Below are 18,993 nucleotides of genomic sequence, written 5' to 3'. Positions count from 1 at the left end.
AAAAGGCCTGCAGTGGAGTCATCCCATTGACAACCTTTGTGTAGCTACGATTCAGAATGTAAACTACCGTGCTACATGCTTCAGCCCTGAAAGACGTTGGCAAATATTTCCCTTTCATCATACTCTTGCCCATTTCGCAGATGACGCGCATCTTGCGCTCTACTACTCCATTTTGCACTGGTGTATGTGGCGGGGGTTTCTGCCTCTTGATCCCATGACTTTTGCAGTAACTTTCGAATTCACTTGATGTGAACTCACCACCTCTGTCTGATCTCAACTTCATCTTTCTCCCCATTTCTTTCTCGACCATTACATGCCATTCTTTGAACTTACTAAAAGCCTCATCTTTAGTCTTCAGGAAGTATATCCATATCCTTATACTGTAGTCATTGATCAGTGTCATGAAGTAGTAGGAACCACCCAAAGCTTCCGTCTCCATCTTTCCATAGAGGTCCGTGTGAACGAGCTCTAGAGGAGCCTTTGCCATGCTAGCCTCTTTAGGAAAGGGCTGCCGATGCTGCTTGCCCATCATGCAAGCTTCACATACATCGGGCAGATCTGTAATTTCTAGTAGGTCTGCAATCATTCCACTTTTATGCATCTCCTTTAAAGAACTAAGGTTTAGATGACCAAACCTCTCATGCCACAGCTTAGTGCTGCTCACATCGGCTCGAGCACTAAAAGCTAAGAGTTCGTAGATGTTGTTGCGCTGTTTTCCTTTACCAATGACCTTCCCTTGAAGATCCAAAATCTGTGCACCATTCTTATTGAAGTGAACTTTGAGGTCCTGATCCGTGATCGCAGAAATGGACAACAAGTTCCTCTTGATATCTAGCACATAAAGAACATCGGCGGACAACTGTTTTATAACTCCATCTGACTTGAGAGAAATTGTACCTTTTCCTTTTGCTAGACATTTTGCATCATTGCTGACTGCTACCAAGATGTCATTCCCTACCGGATGTAGAGAGGTATACCAATCCTTCTGACTGGTCATGTGGCACGATGCACCACTGTCAATAATCCAAGGCTCTTCCGTAGGTACATGAACTGCCTCCATGCAAATCTCCTCAATTGCTATGAACAGCTCTACTAAAACTGCCTGTGCGTTGTTGCTGGACTCTTTCTTTACTCCATTCTCATCTGCAATCTTCTTTTGGCACTCATTCTACTTGTTCCCTGCCTTGTTGCAATAGAAGCACTTGATCTTCTTCTTTCTCCTTTTATCATCAGAAGAAGATGGGTTACCAGAGTCCTTACCCTTACCTTTCTTTGATCCAGTCGAGAAAGCCAAATCTTTTCCAGTCCTCGTCTTTTGATGCATCTCCTCCTCCAGAAGCATTGCGCTAAAATCCTCAAAGTTGAGGGGCAGATTTCTATTCTGCATATTCAACGCCATAACAAGACCATCGTACTTTGGAGGGAGAATCCGTATGCACCTTCATGCTAGATCACGCAAATTCTTCACCCTGGTGATGAACTTCTCTGCCGTTTCAGATTCACACAGTTTCTCATTTGCGAGTTGAGTCTCCAGATTCAGAATCCGTGTCTGATTTGTGGTCTCGTCAGTCATGGGATGCCTTCCTGCACTTGCATGTAGCCTAGTTGGTAGTGTGCCAACTCTATCTGAAGCCGTCTAGCCATCAGGCCACACATGGCCCCCATCTGGTGTCCAAACCAGGACCTACTGGATAACCGAGCTACTTAAATGCCTTCTCCTCATATGGGGGGCTTACAAGTAGAGTTAGCTGGTTCCCACGTAGTTACACGAGAGTGGAGCATTGATATCTAACAGTCCTATATATTAGTACTATTTCAAAAGAACTTGAGTTAATGAATGCACACATTATCATGCACACGTGTGATACATACTTAAGATATGTCTAAAATCAAAATATTTTAGAATCGTTATGGGTTCTAGCTTTGTCTTTTGTTTTCAAGCACATGTAGGTTCAAGTTTTTCTCAGCTATGTGACTAGATAGTGTCCTTTGACGTGCCAAGGACCATAATGTGAGACAAAAGATTTGGATTAAATTGAATTGAAAATTTGAAATAAATTGGTTGGATAATGTAATGCTAATGACAAAGGAAGAGATGTTGCTATGATGACGGTAGCACTTAGTATGGCAGGATAATGCTTTGAGTTTGGAGACTACCAAGACAAGGCAAAGGAAAGTAATGTCAGACCGAATATCTACATATATCTATATGTGTGTATATATCCAATATTATAGACGAAGCGCAAACTCTAAGCGCAAACTGCATGTCGCATGTAGGGGATAATTTTATCTATCTAGTGGGGGGAGTTGGTGATGAGGGTAGCTTGGGTATGTGGAGGCTTCAGTGTATCTAAGTGTCAACTACTTTGCTGCATGTAAGGGATTCTAGGCAAGCAAGTTGAATGCCTGATAATGTAGTACGCAAAGTGTTTCATGAAGTGAAAGCGGATGAAGTGCAAAGGAAAAGCCGTCACGATTGTGAGAAAATTAAAGGAGTTCGTGGTCTGCACAACATATGGGGCTTTTCAAACAACCAATTGATTAAAACAAGAAAACTTTCTTGTTTCTGTAGTGCGTGCATCATAGGGGATCATGACGATTGTGAGAACATTGCAACTGCGAAGACATGGGAGCGACTTCAAGTTTTTCCTCTATGTTCAGATGGAGTCACAAATAATGGAGAGACAAATGACTCACCATAGTTTGGGGGGATTTTCGATGACCTCACTAACTCTTTGGAAGAGGGGGATAACTTTGCAGTTGTCAGAGATTCTGGGTAGAACGAGGAAGATGACCCATAATTTCTGTTGCAGTGCACAAAACCTAAGTACAAGGTTGAGGAAACATTTAAGGATAATTGGGGAACTACCTATGAGAAGTGGGATGTAGTAGTCAGAGCTTTTTGGTACAAAAAACATCCAAGAGAGGCCGCAATTATGAACTGCTACATAAGAGTCCACAAACATGTGTGTACTCTCATCAAGTAAGAGCTATCAAGTTCTAGATGCAACCTCTGCGACAATGAAAGAAAGGCAAGAGTGTCTTCAAATTGGATTTAGACACGCATGAGCACATCTTGGGGTTTCTTGGAGCAGTGGACGAGGACGATGAGATAGTACTAAGAAAATGTATGGTCTCATTGGAGGGAAACAATATGTCCACTTGTCATACAAAATGGAATTTGTATTGAGACTGCTTCTTTTTAGTATATCCCAAACAACCAGCGTGATGGTTTTATTAAATTGTTTTTATAAATCCCAAACCGTAAAACCCATGCTTGTTTTTAGTATATCCCAACAACCTCTGTGCTGGTTTCCCATAACGAATCCACACATCCTACAAATCCATTCATCTTGTAATAATAAGCAAACCACCATGCTAGTGGCTGTTCATATATCCTAGTGCAAACCAACCACCGTGCTGGCAATAACTTATCCTGCACTACTACCGTGCTATCACTACACTACTCTCGTGCTATCCTAAAATTTGTTGCACAGTGCTATACTAAAGCAATGCCCTTTAGACTGGTTACGTTTTGTTAACCATCAGATTTTATCCCATGCTTGCTTTTAGTATATCCCAATAAGCACCGCGTTGGTTTCCCATAACAAATCCATTCATCTTGTAATAATAGAAGCAAACCACCATGCTGGTGGCTGTTCATATTCTAGTGCAACCAACCACTGCGCTGGCAACAACTTATCCTGCACTACTACCATGCTATCCCTACACTACTGCCATGCTATCCTAAAATTTGTTGCACAGTAAGTGCCCTTTAGACTAGGTATAGTTAGCCGTCAGATTTCAATCACTGGGCTAGTGGCTGTTCATATTCTAGTGCAACCAACCACCGTGTCGGCAACAACTTATCCTGCACTACTACCACGCTATCCCTACACTACTACCATGCTATCCTAAAATTTGTTGCACAGTGCTAGTGCCCTTTAGACTGGGTATAGTTAACCGTCAGATTTCAATCATCGGGCCACTTAAAACATTTAAGTACTAACATAGAAACACGTCGATACAAAATCAAGTATTACGAGCACCATGAGAATATCCACAAGTTCAAGAAATGTCTACAAGATTTTTATTATTTCAAGGAGATTCCAGACTCCCAACTATCTTATCAACCTCTCTATAGCAAGCATCTCCCAGCTCTGGAGGCCAGTCTACTACACTATGGTCGACCTCTTCACACACTCAAATCACACACTGCCTGCTTGACTCTATCAACTTATATGCCCGTAGTAACCCCTCCTTTCGCTAGGGGTCCTCTTCATCCTACTCTTTGTGCTCTATACATCTTCGAGCCTATTTCATGTCTTGCCAAAAGAAACCTACATCATGATCTTGACAAGTACCTTAAAGGAGTAGAAAAACAATAGCCAGGGAAATTAATAATCACTGTATGTGCCGACTCCAAGTAATACACCCACCACTACAGCATATCCTCCTTGCAGGTATTTTCCTCCTTCTTCTCCAGGTCTATTTCTGCGAGGATGCCATCCAACAACATTTTCAGATAGAACAAATGCATTCCAAAGTCTTTTGGTAGGCCATACTATTTTGCAGTAGGTGGATCGGTGTATAGAGTTTGGATCAGTGTACATAGTTTTGGGGCTAGATTTTGTAATGGGCTCTTAGTAGCTGTGTCTGCACTGCACTTAAATAGGGAGAGAGTTCATTGAGCTCAACCTTCTCATTCTTCAGTCTCATCTTAGTTGTCCAAAATCTCTCGTCTCACATTAGTTATCTAATCAAAATCTTTCATGGTACAATAGTTCACTAATCAAAATCTTTTAGTCTCACATTAATGATCTAATCAAAATCCTTCGTCTCACATTACGTGTCAAATCGGAATCTTTCGTCTCATTATTAGATCACCGCGTTGGCATGGATCAAAGGACACTATCTAGTCACTTAGCTGAGAAAACATTGCCCAAGTAAACTCTGGAGAAGATTAACAATTCAATAGATTACACATAGATTACATAGATTACAATCTCAAAGACTCCTTCCCTTCATGCTAACCCTTCCCTTCATGCTGCTTCCTCTTTCCTTGATTTGAGCTTCCTGGTTGCAGGCTCAGCCCTTCTTGGTCCTTTCCTGAAGGGGGTTGGTTCCTCCCTTCAGGCTCCTTTTCCTCACAGTCAGGTTCATCGGTCTTGGCCTTCTTCAATTTGATCCCCTTGTCTTTAAGATCTTTTGCCCAAATGGCAAATTGAGCTACAGCATCTACTTTCTCATCGTAGATAGCTGTGGCAGGCAGGCACATTTGATCTATCCATGACCTGGCAAACGACAAATGGCATTCTCTACATAGCGATTTTGTATGCACCCACACTCCAAAGAAAAAAACATGCACACGGTAGTAGCATGCAGGCCATCGGATACAGCAGTCATCTATGATGGGGGTATGGCAGACCATGCATTTCAGACCCTATTGCATAGCAAGATAGGCATCCGAGTTAACTATTGCATCCGTCAATACCACAGTCTTGCTTTGTACATGACGAAGTTGCTTCTTATTTCCTTCCTCCCTCATCCTAAGGCTATGGATGTTCTCCTTCATCTTCTCCACTTTTTGCTCACTCTATGCAATAGCTTCATCTGAATCCCTCTGCATCTGTTGAACTTTTGTAAATTCCTGAAAAACATCTTCATGGGTGGTTTCCAAGACTTCCACTATAGTTTGGAAATCTCGCACGATGACGAACTGCTTTTCATAACTTTCAAAAGCCATGGCAAGCTTGTGCAACATCTATCAGAATCTTCTTGTAGGGTATTGTAGCTTGCTCTTTGGACTTCCAACAATGTTTCAAAAAAACAACCCTCACCGTGGTTGCTACAAATTGCTCCACCGCGGTGGCTGAAACTTGCTCCATTGTGGTGGGTAGAACTTGCTCTACCGTGGCTGCTCTCTGCATCCTTTCTGGCCTAGGGAGCTGCCTCATTGTCTTCTCCACCCCAGTTGCTCTGTGCCCCATCCTTGGCCTTGAAGCTCTCTCGTAGTTCCTACATCACCTTTCTGGTTTTCGCATTCTCCCTTTCCAGCTCCTACATCATCTTGTCTTTTTCAATGTTCAATGTGTTATGCATGTTGCAGAGCCGTTTGTAAAGACCCTCCTTTTCGGCTCTCTAATCTTCAAGGTCCTTTTGCATCTTTTGTAGATTCTTGTCTGCCATGTCCCCATCATTTCTCACTTCTTCGAGCCTATCTCGGAGCTCCTTCATGTGCTTCTCTGCTTCTTCTCTTCTATGCCTTTCCATGTCAACCAATATTGTAGCAGCCTTAGCTTGCTCTTCTTCCTACAAGGCCCTCGCTTGTGCCTCCTCTACCTTGGCTTCTGCACCTTCCCTAATACTTTTCTCAAGTTACACTGGCTTTGCTGCATCGGTGGCTTTCTCTTGTAGGAAAAGTCACCTTCTGAGACATCTGCTTCTCATATTGCTCAAAAATCCCTTTGAGAGTAGATGCCATCAGGTGCATTGCAACTCTAGCGAACTGAGATGACAATAGGGATTTGCCATCCATGCAATTCTTCAGGATTTGCCATCCATGCAATTCTTCAGGTTGGTTAACACGCTCTTGGAGATCGGCCTTGAGAAAGATCCATCATGTCATTTCAGTTGTTCTATTGCTGCGCTTGAATCTGCCAGAACTTGCAGGTTCCTCTCATATCAGGAAATAAGTGAATGGTCTTCTTCAGTACATCTTGGAGGTCCATTGGCAAGCTTGGAATCTTGACTCCACCATCTTTACTAATCTGAGCGTTGGGGTATATGTTTAAAATATCCTATCTCTTCCACTGCTTCTCGAAAAAGTGTGCTTGTGTACTGCCTCCAGAAATTCCTAGAGCCTTTTCAATCACGCTTTCATTGATGGTAATCTTGTAACCTTGACATACTAGTTGCCCCTCCTTCATGTTCACCTCCTGCACCATCCTGGCGAAGTTTTGGAGAGCATCCAAATTGGGCAGCTTTTGAATAGCGAGAGAGGAGCTCCCATATGTCACAATTTCAAGATCAGGGGAGGAGGGGCTCTCACACTGTGCTACAGAGGGGGATGAAAGATTGTGTGAGAAGCTCTCCTGGACTATGCGGGGTCCATTACAAGAGGGGATAGAAGTTGCAGGAAGAGTGCAACGAAGAAAGAAATAGTCAAGAGGGATAGAAGATGAAGCAGTGAAGGAAATGGAATAGTAGAGGCTTGAGATTACAAGGAAGAACGAAACGTTTGAGAGGGATATAAGAGGAAACGGTTAAGGGAATGGAATAGCCGACTACACTGTCAACGTGAGAGCCACCGCAGTGGTTATAGCCCGACTACTGTCAAGGTGAGAGCCACCGCGGTGGTTGGCCCGAATTTTGAATAATTCAATAGCCACGTCTGTGGTGGCGGCTAAGATCCACCGGGTTGTCAGTTAATTACCAGCCACCGCAGTGGCCCACAATTACTCAACTTCCAGTTATCACCACCGGGCTTGCATGCAGCATGATTACTACGAGTGTAGTAAATTATGGTAATGAGGGATTAGAGGTGATTAGGCTTCATGATTTACTTTTGTGGGAATTACTGCTCGGTGGTGGTGGCTGTCATCAGCCACGTCTGTCATGGCACAATTCCACCATGCCACCACTCACCCACCACCGCACTTTAGCATGCATGAATACTACGAGTGCAATAAAAATTACCAGTCACCGGGCTCGCATGCTTAATAGAGAACTAGAGTGCATGGTAATGAGTGATTAGACATGGTAATGAGAATTACTACCCAGTGGTGATGCCTCTCATCAGCCACGTCTATCGTGGCTAAATTAATTACCAGCCACCAAAGTGGCACCACATGGCAATATCTTCTTCATGATTACCAGGCCGTCTGGGGGATTCCACCGTGGTGGCCTGCAATTAATATGGATGGAACCCCGGGCTCCAACCACTGCGATGGCTCGAACTTTATATGCCTCAAAATTTGAGCTAGCCTTCAAAACTCACCCCAGTGGTGCATTTTAGGGCGTGTGTATTTTAGGGCGTGTGTGCACTAAGCCTAATACACAAGGCAATTGATTTTACCGCCGTAGCTTGGAACTGGTCCGTAGTTACGGCAACAAAGATTACAACCAGCAGCACCAATTGGACGAGTGATTCGTACCCCTTGAGCCATAGAGGACCTTCCTAGACACAGGTCGGCTTGGAAGAAAAGAAAGCTCGAGCGGTGTTCCTTTTAAAGATGTCCATAGACATTTGGGGCATAGTGGACAGGGGAGAGTCCATGTAGTGGTGATTCGTACTTTCAAGCCATCGCGGGAGACAGAGCCGTAATACACAAGGCAATTGACTTTACCGTGGCTTGGAACTGCCCCGCAGTTACGACTTTAAAAGCAACAAAGATTACAACCAGCAGCACCAATTGGACGAGTGATTCGTACCCCTTGAGCCATAGAGAACCTTCCTAGACACAGCTGGACTTGCAAGAAAAGAAGTCCATAGACATTTGGGGCATCGTGGACAGGGGAGCGTCCGGTGATTCGTACTTTGAAGCCATCGGAGTCTGGAACCGTAAAACACAAGGCAATTGACTTTAACAAGACGTGTTCCTCAAGTCCATAGACATTTAGGGCATAGTGGATAGGGGAGCGTCCATGTCGTGGTGATTCGTACTTTGAAGCCATCGGAGTCTGCACTGTAATCACAAGGCAATTGACTTTACCAACACGTGTTCCTGAAGTCCATAGACATTTGGGGCGTAGACGACAGGGGAGCGTCCTTGTAGTGGTGATGATTCGTACTTTGAAGCCATCGGAGTCTGGAGCCGTAATACACAAGGCAATTGCCTTTACCGCTGTAGCTTGGAACTGGTCCGCAGTTACGGCTTTAAAAACAACAAAGATTGCAACCAGAAGCCATCCAACTCTGGCTTTCTGCAAGGTGGCGAAGTGCACGATGGACGCTTCTCAAGCTGTGTTATGCAAGATGGGCTGCTATCTATTGCTCTTCGTTAGCATGGGTAAGTATCCTTGACATATGCTCAATTGCGACGTCATTTAGGAAACCAAATAATGTTGGGTTGCATGTTCTGCGTCATCGGTTAGCACTCTTTCCGATACTATGATTCAGTACTACATCTACTTACAATGACAGGCTTGGAAGCATCAGAGATAGACCTTAAATTCTTTTCCTCGCTCCTTGCTGAAACGTTCGTCCAAACCTTACTAGATTACTAATTTGTGGAGGAAGTGTTCTAGCCGACACCATGGCCATGTGCACCAAAGTATATTGCCTTGATCGCTTGCACATCATTATTATAAATGATCTCAGTCTTTAACGCCGTTCAACTCTCTCTTTCCTGCGACGGTTTTATTCCACGCTCGCTGATGATATCTACGTTGCAACTTCTCTTTCGTGCCTTCGTGGCCATCTTCTTGTCGCGGTAGATTCCTTGTTAATTAAGGCTGTTTCTTGTTAAAATAAATAAATTTAAGCCTGTTTCATGTGCACAGTTAATATTTGATAAAGCACAAAGCGAATCTAACGACTACGCTTGCACAAAAGGTTTATCTAGACCGCTTGATTATATATTTCACGTCCGTTGTAATTTTGCAGGGTGCGGGTCGTTTGTGAGTGCCACAAACTTGCACGTCACCAATAACTGTGGCTCTACAGTGTGCGCAAAATACTGGTGCCCCAATAATGGTGTCGGAGGCGGTTGCTCAGAGTTAGCCCCGGGGGCAACTTGGGACATCCCCGCCACACCTTCCTGGATAGCAGCGACTCTATGGGCGATTTCCGGAGGTTGTGCAGGCCAAGCATGCAACACAGGCCCTCCAAGCGGTGTATCTCAATTTGAAATAACCGTGGATGGTGCCAGTTCACTTGATTACTACGACATATCTGTGCTGGCAGGCTACAATTTCGCCATGCGAGTAAATCCTACCAATGGTGGGTGCGCAAGCGTGGACTGCCAAGGCCAGGATGAAAGAACGTGTCCCGATGGCTACTATCTTGGCAATCCTAACGACGAGACGAAAACTTGTCCCTATGGTTCCACCAACTATAATCTTAACTACTGCGTCTGAAGGTGCTCCCTCGTGACTTCTCATTAGGCAATAAAATAAGACTATATGCCATGGCCCAAACCATGGAAACTTGCAACTTGCAAGCCTGCAACCTAGCATCTTCTCATCTTCTATCCATAAAAATCTCATTATAAATTATTAAATATAATCTTAGCTTGGTGTCTTTTATCCATAAACATGTGGAGGAGCGCGTATTGCTCTCTCTCTCTCTCTCTCTCTCTCTCTCTCATATGCACGCACGCACGTGCACACACACACACACACACATATAGAAATCGCTACTTCATATCCGCCCATTTCTCTTGCTTTCTTCTAATGCCTTTACAGCATTTAGGATTTTTATTGGCCTCAAATGACGAGCCGTCTCGAAAGTGTTTGTCAAGCAAGAAAAACATTATCTTGATTGATATTTTCATCATTATATGTAGTGGTACAATAGTACTGACATATTTACCAACAATTATGACCACAAAATACAAGCATGAATTCTAGTGATCTATAGATATAAAAAATACCAATATAAATAACATGTGTACCAATATTAGTTATCAATTTGTAAATAGTGTACACATCCACGCCCAATATGGCATTAAAACACCTTCATATGTACTTATAAGTATGTTAACAAATAAATTATCATAAATATGTAAGTATACGGTAAAGAATAAAAAGCCATGTTAGAGATAAATTAATGATGAATATGAATTTACATCGAGGAATGCACCTGCAACCAAGTCCATCATGCTAAATATGCCTATCTGTAGTTTTATCCCCAACTCATATCTATGTTTGCTATCTATACTAGCTAAATCATGGCCTTGTGATGGTATTAATTATCTAGAACGTGCATTGAAGACTTACCAGTCATGGTTCCATTAGAATACGATAAATCAAGATCTGCATCAGCTTCTTCTACAACATCTGAAGCATCAAGTGGAAGCACTGGCATCTATATATCCACATCTCTATCTTTGAAAATTGGTTTACTTTGGGCGACAAATTGGACCGCATACCACCATCTTGGATCAAAACAATCCGGCTAAAAGGCCACCTATGCTTTACAAAAAAGATACCATTATTTAATATGAATCTTATACATATATAAGAAATACTTGAATGTAGTGTCATGATCATAATTTATATATACATGCTCACATTTTTTTGAAAGAATAAAAGTATCATGACTTTCATTTTGTCTAGAGTTTTGTAGAGTCTAGGGTATCAAAACCTCTACCATCTTTCCTCACTGTAGCAGTATTGAGACCATTGTAGATAACCCTGAACCCTTTCACATAAACAATGTTAATTATCTATATCTAAGTTCTAATATATCTTGTATAGTCCCAAACCTAGTTTTGGGGAAAGAAGATTCGCATTTTTCATATGCTTGCTAGACTATCTTGCATTTTCTTCACTTGATGACTCATCAAGTGGAGAAAGAATTCCCGAGGGCCCATGCTTTGATGTAGGACTTACTCTCACACGATATCCACACATTGTGCATGCATGGATGGAAATAGCCCTTTTCTTGAATTGTGTCTCATCATGCTTGCAAAATCCGCTAGACCCCTCCACCCTTGCAAAACTCCATGTCTTGGTTTTGTCCATCTCACCAAAATTGATCTCCGAAAAGACTCTTTTGGATAGGATTTCATTACAAGTAGATGCAGTTCTACTCATTGAATTGGTTAAGAATTGCACTATATCACTTGCTTGCTTTAATACAACACCATCAGTCTTGAGCTACTCATGTGTATGGGCCCTTTGAATCACTACACCTACACCAACGTGTTCTCCTTTGCCATGGCTTGATCTAAAGAACCTCCAAGTCAGCTCCACATTGGTCAGTGCAGAGGATATGGCAACAAAGTATAAGGGACTTGCTACCTTAAATTGAGATGTTGTTGCATCTGACCACACCCAGCTCCTTTTGAATTGTTCCCTTGTTCTTTAAGCCACTCTAGTGAAGCCAAAAGCAATGCTGTAAGAAAAGAGTATCCTATGTTCTATCATCATAAACGTAGAAATGAAACTCCTTGATAATTTGGTCACCCATAAAGTTGCAACGATAAGTAATATGAACAAGGATGGTACACTGATTGGAATGCTAATGCATGTACTGAAGTTCATTTAGCTCTTTGAATGAGTAATGTTTTGCAAAATCTATAACAGACACAATGGCATATGAAGGAAGCTTCGCAAACACTCCCTAGACTATTCCACCTACCTTTGTATCTAAACTTTTATCTAATGAACTTGGTAATCTGAAGGGAAGTTCTTCAAGCACTCCCTAAACTATTCCATCTTCTATTTGTGAGTGAAAGCATGCTACGGTATATGACTATTGGGAAAAATGTAGTCCTATATATTAGTACTATTTCAAAAGAACTTCGAGTTAATGAATGCACACATTATCATGCACACATGTGAGACATACTTAAGATACGTTTAAAATAAAAAATCTTTCCGACTCGTTATGGGTTCTAGCTTTGTCTTTTGTTTTCAAGCACATGTAGATTGAAGTTTTTCTCAACTATGTGACTAGATAGTGTCCTTTGACATGCCAAGGACCATAATGTGAGACAAAAGATTTGGATTAAATTGAATTGAAAATTTGAATTAAATTGGTTGGATAATGTAATGCTAATGACAGAGGAAGAGACGTCGCTATGATGACGGTAGCACTTAGTATGGCAGGAGAATGCTTTGAGTTTGGAGACTGCCAAGACAAGGCAAAGGAAAGCAATGTTAGACTGAATATCTACATATATCTATATGTGTGTATATATCCAATATTATAGACGAAGTGCAAACTCGAAGCGCAAAATGCATGTCACATATTGTAGGGGATAATTTTATCTATATAGTGGGGGGAATTGGTGATGAGGGTAGCTTCCAATTGTGGAGGCTTCAGTGTATCTAAGTGTCAACTACTTGTTGCATGTAAGGGATTCTAGGCAAGCAAGTTGAATGCCTACTGTAAGTTGGAACCATTTCCTCCTCAACTCGTTCTGTAGCTTCATGGAGGAAATGACAACTTGCTAACTATGTTGATAGATAAAGTTTTCCATTGAACCCGTTTGAATTTTGAAGACCAATGTTGGAAGCCAAAACATGCGACTCACATGCACTGATTTTACATCCCGATTGTGCATGGTGAGAAAGTCATCTCAAAAGTTAATTGAATATGGTGACATAGACCATCGTTTGTGGCTAATCTTGCTTCGTCAAGATAATGGTCAAAAGAAAATACATGTTACCTATTGTTGGATTTCAAAATACCATCTTGCATCATCCTTTCAATAAGCTAGATGGCTTCACCCTCCATGACCTCTTCATTGTCCTCATTGAAAGCAAGTGTAGCATTGGCAAGAGTAGGCTGACAAAAAGAGGAAGGGGGCCGTGTGGCAGAGGGAGGAGTGGCATGATTGCATGAATAGGATACACTAGGTTAGAAAGGGCTTGGTACCATAAAGTTTGTGGTAGTCGAAACAAGGTGACCATCGGGGCAAAGAGTTGAATGCTCATAGATGTATCTCGACTAACCTAATCTTATAAGAATCATTTATGTTGGGCCTCTATCAACTTCATTTGGCGGAAGTTATGGTTCTAATTAAGCTCCATGTTGCACATTTGCAAGTCCTCTATCTCTATACACATCTTGTCTTTCTCCTTCAATAACTGCAAGACTTTTTTCATGATGGAAAGCTCCAACTCTGGTCTTGGGTTTGAAGCATTAGAGGGGTAAGGGTCGGTTCAGTCGCATGGGTTGATGGTGGGGTGGATAGTGGAATTCTTAGATTAGCTAGATACATAGCTACCATATCCTTGAGCTTAGGATCTTTAGGAGCCAATCCTTTGTGTACTTGCACCTTCTTGCACACTGCATTGAGCTACTGCTTTAGGATTTGGATCTTCTTGCAGTGTTCTCACTCTAATTTGTTCTAGTCCTTATAATCATGCCCAACATACAATTTGGCCACCTAAAACTCATATTTAGTAGTCCCAATTGTGTTAGAGTGTGACAATCTTCTCTTTTAGCATCAAGGCCTCTTGAGGCTCATTAGATGTGCCCTAGGCTAGGTTACCCAAAAGTGTGAAGTCGTCCAACCTAGTTGTTGCATGGATCATAAGTGCCTTGCCCTTGTGATGTATCAAGGCAAGGCCTATCTCTTACTACCCCTAGGTGGCACTCTAGTTGCTAGAGTGGCTATGCGTTGCACATTTTGGCCTCCTCCCAGACCACATTTTTCAGCATCTTTATATATAGGTCATGCTAAGGGGGTAATAGTGCTACACTATCTACATCACTATCTAGCTCTAGCTTGGGTAGCAGTCCCAGTTGTTGGTGGACTATGTGCTACCTATTGTGGCTTCATCCCAAACAATGTCCTCTTGGGTTATCTATAGGATGAGGGGGTAGCAGTGTTGCATTGTCTGCATCACTTGGAATTTTTCTCATTGTTCATCATCCTTGTCCTTTCCCTAAGACTTTCTAGGTGTAGCTAGGTATTAGCATCAGCTTGCTTTGTGGCTACTTTTATTTTGTTCTTTGAGGCATAGCTTTACTTGGAATTGTTCTCATTGTTCATCATCCCATTATAAAAATTTTGGACTCAAAAAGGGGCATGTTGGAGAATTACTAAAATATTAGAGGCTTGGATAAGGGAATATGGTATCCATGAAGGAGATTACGCCATGTGGACTTCTCTGTATCAGAGGCTCCCCAAATCTAGGGGAAATTTCAGATTTTTTTCAAAATATCCCAAAAAATGTCATTGGTGGTTCACAATAAAAAATTATCTTTGACAGGCCTGCCTTGACCATGTGAGGCCTCCTTGTTTTCCTCCCAGGGCAAACTATCCCCTAGCTAAAACTATGCTAACATTTTCCATTTGGTTCAACCATTTGGCCCAAACTTTGACTTCCTAACCAGCTATCCCCCTATTCTCTCTCTTCCAAAACATTTCAAACATTCATCCCCGCCACTTTCTAGCAGCTGGTTTCAAAATATCTTCTTTCCACTCTTGCTTAGTCATTTTCTCTCCTCTTTGCTCACATTTTTCTTCCACATTCAAAAATCTCTCAGAGAAACTTCTGTCAAAGCTTTGTTCATCCCTCTTCTCTTCCATTCATTCTCTACTTACTTCACTCTCTCTTAGAAACCAAAGTTGCGACCTAAATCTACTTGAAAGTAGTGAGAAAAATGGGCACTACAAGGCATAGGCCCTTTTCCGACAAAAATAGCGATGTTTTTTACACTAATTTTTTTAAAAAAACGGGCGCAAATGTCATTATTAAAGTCGTTATAAGCATCGAAGAAGAACAGTCACTATATAGCGACACTGGTAAACGTCGCTATATAGCGACGATTAACAAAACTTTAAAAAAAGCATTAGTGGGGCTAAACAGGGCCATAGCAAGCCCAGTTTTGCCCCACTAATGTTTTTTTTTTTTGTGTAATTTTAAAAAAAAGTTTTTTATTACAAAATTTCCCTTGCGAAAAGGGTGATACAAAATCGCTCAAATGAAATGATCGAGCAACAAAAGCATATACATGTCGAACATATACAACATTGTTTGTTACAAAATTACCCTTTTGAAAAGGGTGATACAAAATCGCTCAAACGAGCCAATATACAAAATGATATACATGGCGAAGTATATGCAAACCATTACTACTACTACTACTACTACTCATTCGAATCGTCATCGTCCTCCTCCTCGTCCTCGTCGTGCTCGCCTAATCCTTGGTCCTTGTGAGTTGCGCATGCTCCCTGAACCTAGTGAGGTGCGCCTGATCCCTGGCCCTCGTGATCGCTCGCCTCCGGTGATGGGACGCTCGAGCTTTGACCCTAAGAGTGAAACCATATTAATTGAAAATTAGATTGGAACTTAAAGAATAAAACAATTTAAAAAGTGAGATTACAAGTAGGAGTAGACTTATACCGTGCGAGCAGCCACCTCAACCCAATTGACCGTCACTCCCATTGCCTCCTGCTCAATAAACCATGGCTTTGTTCCTATGCGAAATGTGCGTCGCGTCTCTGCATCTGTAGGAAGATGACCCATCACAGCTTGCTGTGGATCCAATTTACGAGAGTTAGATAAAGTGCATGTAATATGTAGTAAAACAAATAGAACAATACATTAAATGAGAAGAAGTAGACTCACCATAGTTGCCTCGAATGATCAATCAAAGCATTCTTCAAGTTGGAACAACCCCCTTTTACAATTTTGAAAGAGAAATCATATTCTTGTAAAACTGCCAACCATTTGGCCAACCGGCCCATGGGATTTGGTGATTGAAGGACCTGCTTTGCAAGACCAGTGTTGGTGAGTATAATGAAGGACTTTCCAGCCACATAATGCTTAAATTTCTCAATGCAGAACACCAAAGACAAGGCATGCTTTTCAACCTCTGAGTAGCATCGTTCAGTGTCGAGCAATTGGAGAGAAGCAAATCCAACAGGATACATGAACCGATCCTCCCCTTGCTGGAGGAGAATACCTACCAGAGTGTGCTCACCAAACCAAGGATTGATATAGAAATTCTTTGACCAATCTGGATTGCATAGAATGGGTCCTAAAGCTAGAGCATTCTTGATTTGTGCAAACCCATGATCACAATCCTCATTCCAAGAGAAATCAACCCCATCTTTCAATAGCATAGTCATGGGTCGTGTCAAAGTAGCATATTGATTAATGAAGCGGTAATAGTATCCTGCTAGATTGACAAATGAGCGTACCTGACGTGTGGTTGTTGGTGGGGAGAGCTTGAGGATAGCTTCTACCTTCTCGGGGTCAGCAGGCTTGACACCCTTGGATGAGACAATATGTCCCAATAACCTCCCTTGAGTGGCTCCAATGGTGCATTTCTCAGGGTTGAGACTGCCATCGCATCATTGACCCTTTGGAAGGCCAACCTAACCTTCATGACGGGCTCCTTATGTGACAAGAATATATAAAAATCATCTAAAAAAACCTCCAAGAAATCCACCAAATAAGGAGCAAACACCATCTACATAAATCTTTGAAAGGTAGCAGGAGCATTGGTGAGGCCAAATGGCATTACTTTGCATGCAAATGTCCCCCAGGGTGTGGCAAATGTGGTTTTAAGCACAACTTCTTTGGCAATTCTGATTTGATAAAACCCAGAGTAACCATCACAGAAAGTATACATCTCATGACCACTTACCTTCTCAAGAATGAGGTCTTGAAAGGGAAGAGGATGATGGTCCCTCTTGGTGGCTGTGTTGAGTTTCTTATAGTCGATGCAGACCCGCCACTTGTTGTTTTTCTTTGGGGTGACTACCACTGGTGAAACCCATTCAGTATTGTGAACCCGAACAATTAACCTTGCTTCTACAAGTTTTTGCAACTCTGAGCACAAAGCATCGATCTGTAGGGGCCCTAATCTCCGATACTTCTGAGCCACAGGCTTTGCATCAAGCTTCAGCTCTATCTTGTGCTCTATGGCAATCACATGGCGAATGTGGTGGTAGCTAGTTGCGAAGAGGTTAGGGAATTCTTTGAACATTTCTAGGAACTCGTCTTTCTCACTTGGAGTGAGGTATGGGAAAAGCATAGATTCAAGCTGTTGAGGACTAGTTGTTACCTACAGGTGGCGAGGTCGGAGATACCCCCATCATGTAAACTTCCTCCTCTGAGAACTCCTCCCCCCGTCTGATCCTTCCATTGATTCAGACACCGAGGATGAGAGAGTATCACTGTCTTGCTCCTCTTCTTCTTTTGGTTCCATGGCACCTAGTTGCACCGGGATCTTCTCCTTAAAAACACCAAAAGACATGTGTCCTGTCTTCCAATAGTTGACTTCATCACTCTTTCTCAACCATGGTCTCCGGAGTATGGCTGGGAAACTCGTGCATGTATCTTCGATGTCCACTACATAGAAATTGACGGTGGTGGTCAACCCATTGACAGTGATGGGCAAATCCTCAATGACTCCCATGGTGGCGAGTCGTCGACCATCTGCTACCTTGATTCCAGTGGAGGAATGCCTTGTGCATTTCAAATTCAATTTTTTCATGATTCTGGGCACCATGATATTACATGCAGCTCCACCATCAACACACACACTTTTGACATGGAAATGATCTATGATGACATCTACTATATGTGGGTGTCGATCAATTTCTTTAGAGATAGAAGAAACCTCTTGTACCTTTCCCTTTTCCTTGCTCCTCCTTGTTGAGAGCCCTTGCTATAGCTCACGTCTCACCTTAGGGCTTAATGCTATTAGTTGATGGAGTGTGATGCTCAAAGACTGATGAGCAAGGTCCTGAACGACCGAATAGTCCTCTTGCCCCAAGCCGATGGGAAAATCCGAGGGCGACCAGTTACTCCTGTGAGATCTTTTAGTCTTCTCTATTGGGGGGTCTGCCATCTCAACGTCTGAGGGCTCTGAGAAGGACACCTTCTTCCTGGGGCAGCTCAGTCCACGGTTTGGAGAGGGATCCGAGGTGGTACGACTTCTTTTCTCGAGGTCAAGGATCTCTACGTCAGAATCCTTAGTGCATGATTCACTTAGAAGATTCACCCTTGAAATATTCGGACATTCCCTATGATAATGACCCTTCTGGTGGCACTCGTAGCACACAACATTGGCACGTTCTCTTGGACGGCGATTGGATTGATTTCTAATGCCCACCATCTCAAGCCAAAGATCATCATTCAGGGCCTTGGCTAGGTCATTGACTATGGGTTCTTTAGCAGGAGGGGCCGAGGGAGTAGGAAGGAGGGGGGCTTGTGGGCGAGGCTGGGGAAATCTTCCAAGCGGAGGTTGAGGATATACTCCTTGTTGAGGGTAAGCATCTAAGGGAGGACCATACATTTGAGGTGGAGGCGGTGGATATGTCCCTGATGAGGGGTGGGGGCATGCCCCTGAGTGAC

At 42.6% G+C, this 18,993-nt stretch overlaps 1 protein-coding gene across 1 annotated transcript; it reads left to right on the top strand.

Moving 5' to 3' along the window:
* The first annotated feature begins 8,923 nt into the window (after nt 1-8,923).
* LOC147890297 (pathogenesis-related protein 1A/1B-like) lies at nt 8,924-10,177 on the top strand. Its single transcript, XM_087390966.1, has 2 exons — nt 8,924-9,011; nt 9,608-10,177. The coding sequence occupies exons 1-2, from the start codon at nt 8,948-8,950 to the stop codon at nt 10,078-10,080; spliced, it is 537 nt and encodes a 178-aa protein (XP_087247092.1). The 5' UTR covers nt 8,924-8,947; the 3' UTR covers nt 10,081-10,177.
* The last annotated feature ends 8,816 nt before the right edge of the window (nt 10,178-18,993 follow it).

Source organism: Dipteris shenzhenensis, chromosome 19, assembly GCF_047967505.1.
Source record: "Dipteris shenzhenensis isolate YYH24624 ecotype China chromosome 19, Dip_SZ_1.0, whole genome shotgun sequence".
Lineage (NCBI taxonomy): Eukaryota > Viridiplantae > Streptophyta > Polypodiopsida > Gleicheniales > Dipteridaceae > Dipteris > Dipteris shenzhenensis.
The sequence above is the reverse complement of the archived record's forward strand: the minus strand, read 5'-3'. Positions and strand labels throughout refer to the sequence as shown.